At 44.9% G+C, this 1496-nt stretch overlaps 1 protein-coding gene across 1 annotated transcript in view; it reads right to left on the minus strand.

Annotated features, from left to right (window-relative positions):
• Positions 1-852, minus strand: part of LOC308485991 (OCIA domain-containing protein 1-like) — a 15091-nt gene extending 14239 nt beyond the window's left edge. Inside the window, exon 1 of the mRNA XM_081022216.1 lies at positions 490-852. Coding sequence (XP_080878342.1) covers positions 490-837 — 348 coding nt within the window. The 5' untranslated portion in view covers positions 838-852. The remainder of the gene's footprint in view (positions 1-489) is intronic.
• Between the last annotated feature and the right edge of the window lie 644 nt (positions 853-1496).

Genomic DNA, 1496 nt, shown 5'->3' on the forward strand with positions numbered 1-1496 from the left:
AGTGACGTTAAGCAATCAGAATAAGATCTATTACTTGATTATTGATGCAAATCTCCTCTATCTTCAGCACATTGTATTTTATTTTATTGCTGGTATGCAAGTAAAGACTCTTCTTCCGATTCTGAATTCCTAAAAAGATGCTCGATAACTTTGCAGGTATCAGGAATATGGCAACCCTAAAGCTCAACAATTGTGGCGGTTTCCTTACATCGTATTTTATTTTACTGCTAGGGTTGGTGCAAATAAAGCTTGACCACTTTGCAGGCAACAGGAATATGGCAATCCTAGGCAAAAGGGCTGTTTCTCAAAATAAAATAAAAATTATTTTATTGCTAGGGGTTGGTGCAAGTAAATATTCTTCCACTTTTGAATTTTGGGGTCTTCCTAAAAAGAAAAAAAGCTCGACAACTTCTTGCAGGAATATGGCAACCCTAGGGCTAGGTTTCTTAAAAAAAAGATAAAGCTCAACAATTGTGGTGGTTTTCTTACACTGCATTTTATTTCATTGCTAGGGCTGGTGTGCAAAAAAGCTCGACCCCTTTGCAGGCGTCCGGAAAGTGACGTTTTTTGAAAGATGGCGACCCTAGGCCAGAAGGGCCACGAAGCGGCAGAGCGTACCTGACGAGGGCCTCCGGGGTCGGGTCTGTGGGCCCCACCGCGCACTTGCCCGGGGGGCTCCATGTGGGGTGGGAAGGGGCCTGTCAGAGGCGCGGCGGCGGCGGCAAACGAAACGGCGACTCCTACTGACCGAGAAACGAGGGAGCCTGAGGGGAGCGCGCAGAAACCGGAAGCACGGTTTCCACCCACCGGAAGGGCACGGAGGGCGCCCGTTCCCATAGACGACGGGACGCCTAGAGGGGAAACCCGGAAGCCGGCGGAACCGGGGTCGGAGGAGGAGGCGGGAGGAGAAGCAGTCTCCGAGGGCCGCCGTAGGGGAAAGCGGTCTCTCTTCCCTCCCGGGGCCGCGAAACCTTTCCTGCCCCCTTCGCCGGTAGGGAGGAGGCTCTGGCCGTGGAAACGGAACCCCGGGGCCTTTCTGAGGGAAGTGGGGGAGAAGACAGGCAGCGATACGTGAATATGTTGTAGATATTTTCCCACATTTATTATGCTATTTTGTGATATACAAATGACATGAGAAAACCTGGCATGCTTATTTGTATAACGTTATTCTTTTCTCTTTTTTTCAAAAAAAAATTATTGGTTTTACAACATTATAAAAAAACAAACATTGGCTTAGGATTTTATTTATGTTAAGGGATGAATTAATATGTTTAATTTCATAATGTGAAGATCTAAGGATGTCACTGTTTAAGTTAAATTTTATAAGAACTGTGATTTGGAAAACCGTTAAAAGGATATGCAGTGAAATTCAACCAAAGGGAAGCGAGGAAGTCACCTAACAATGTTAATAAGTGTAACTTTCAATAAGCTATGATTTTTGTTTGTTTGTCTTATGTATAACATTATTCTTGTTTATAAAACCCAATTAACAAAAC

The sequence above is a fragment of the Podarcis pityusensis genome (assembly GCF_964106645.2).
Source record: "Podarcis pityusensis genome assembly, chromosome: 9".
Lineage (NCBI taxonomy): Eukaryota > Metazoa > Chordata > Lepidosauria > Squamata > Lacertidae > Podarcis > Podarcis pityusensis.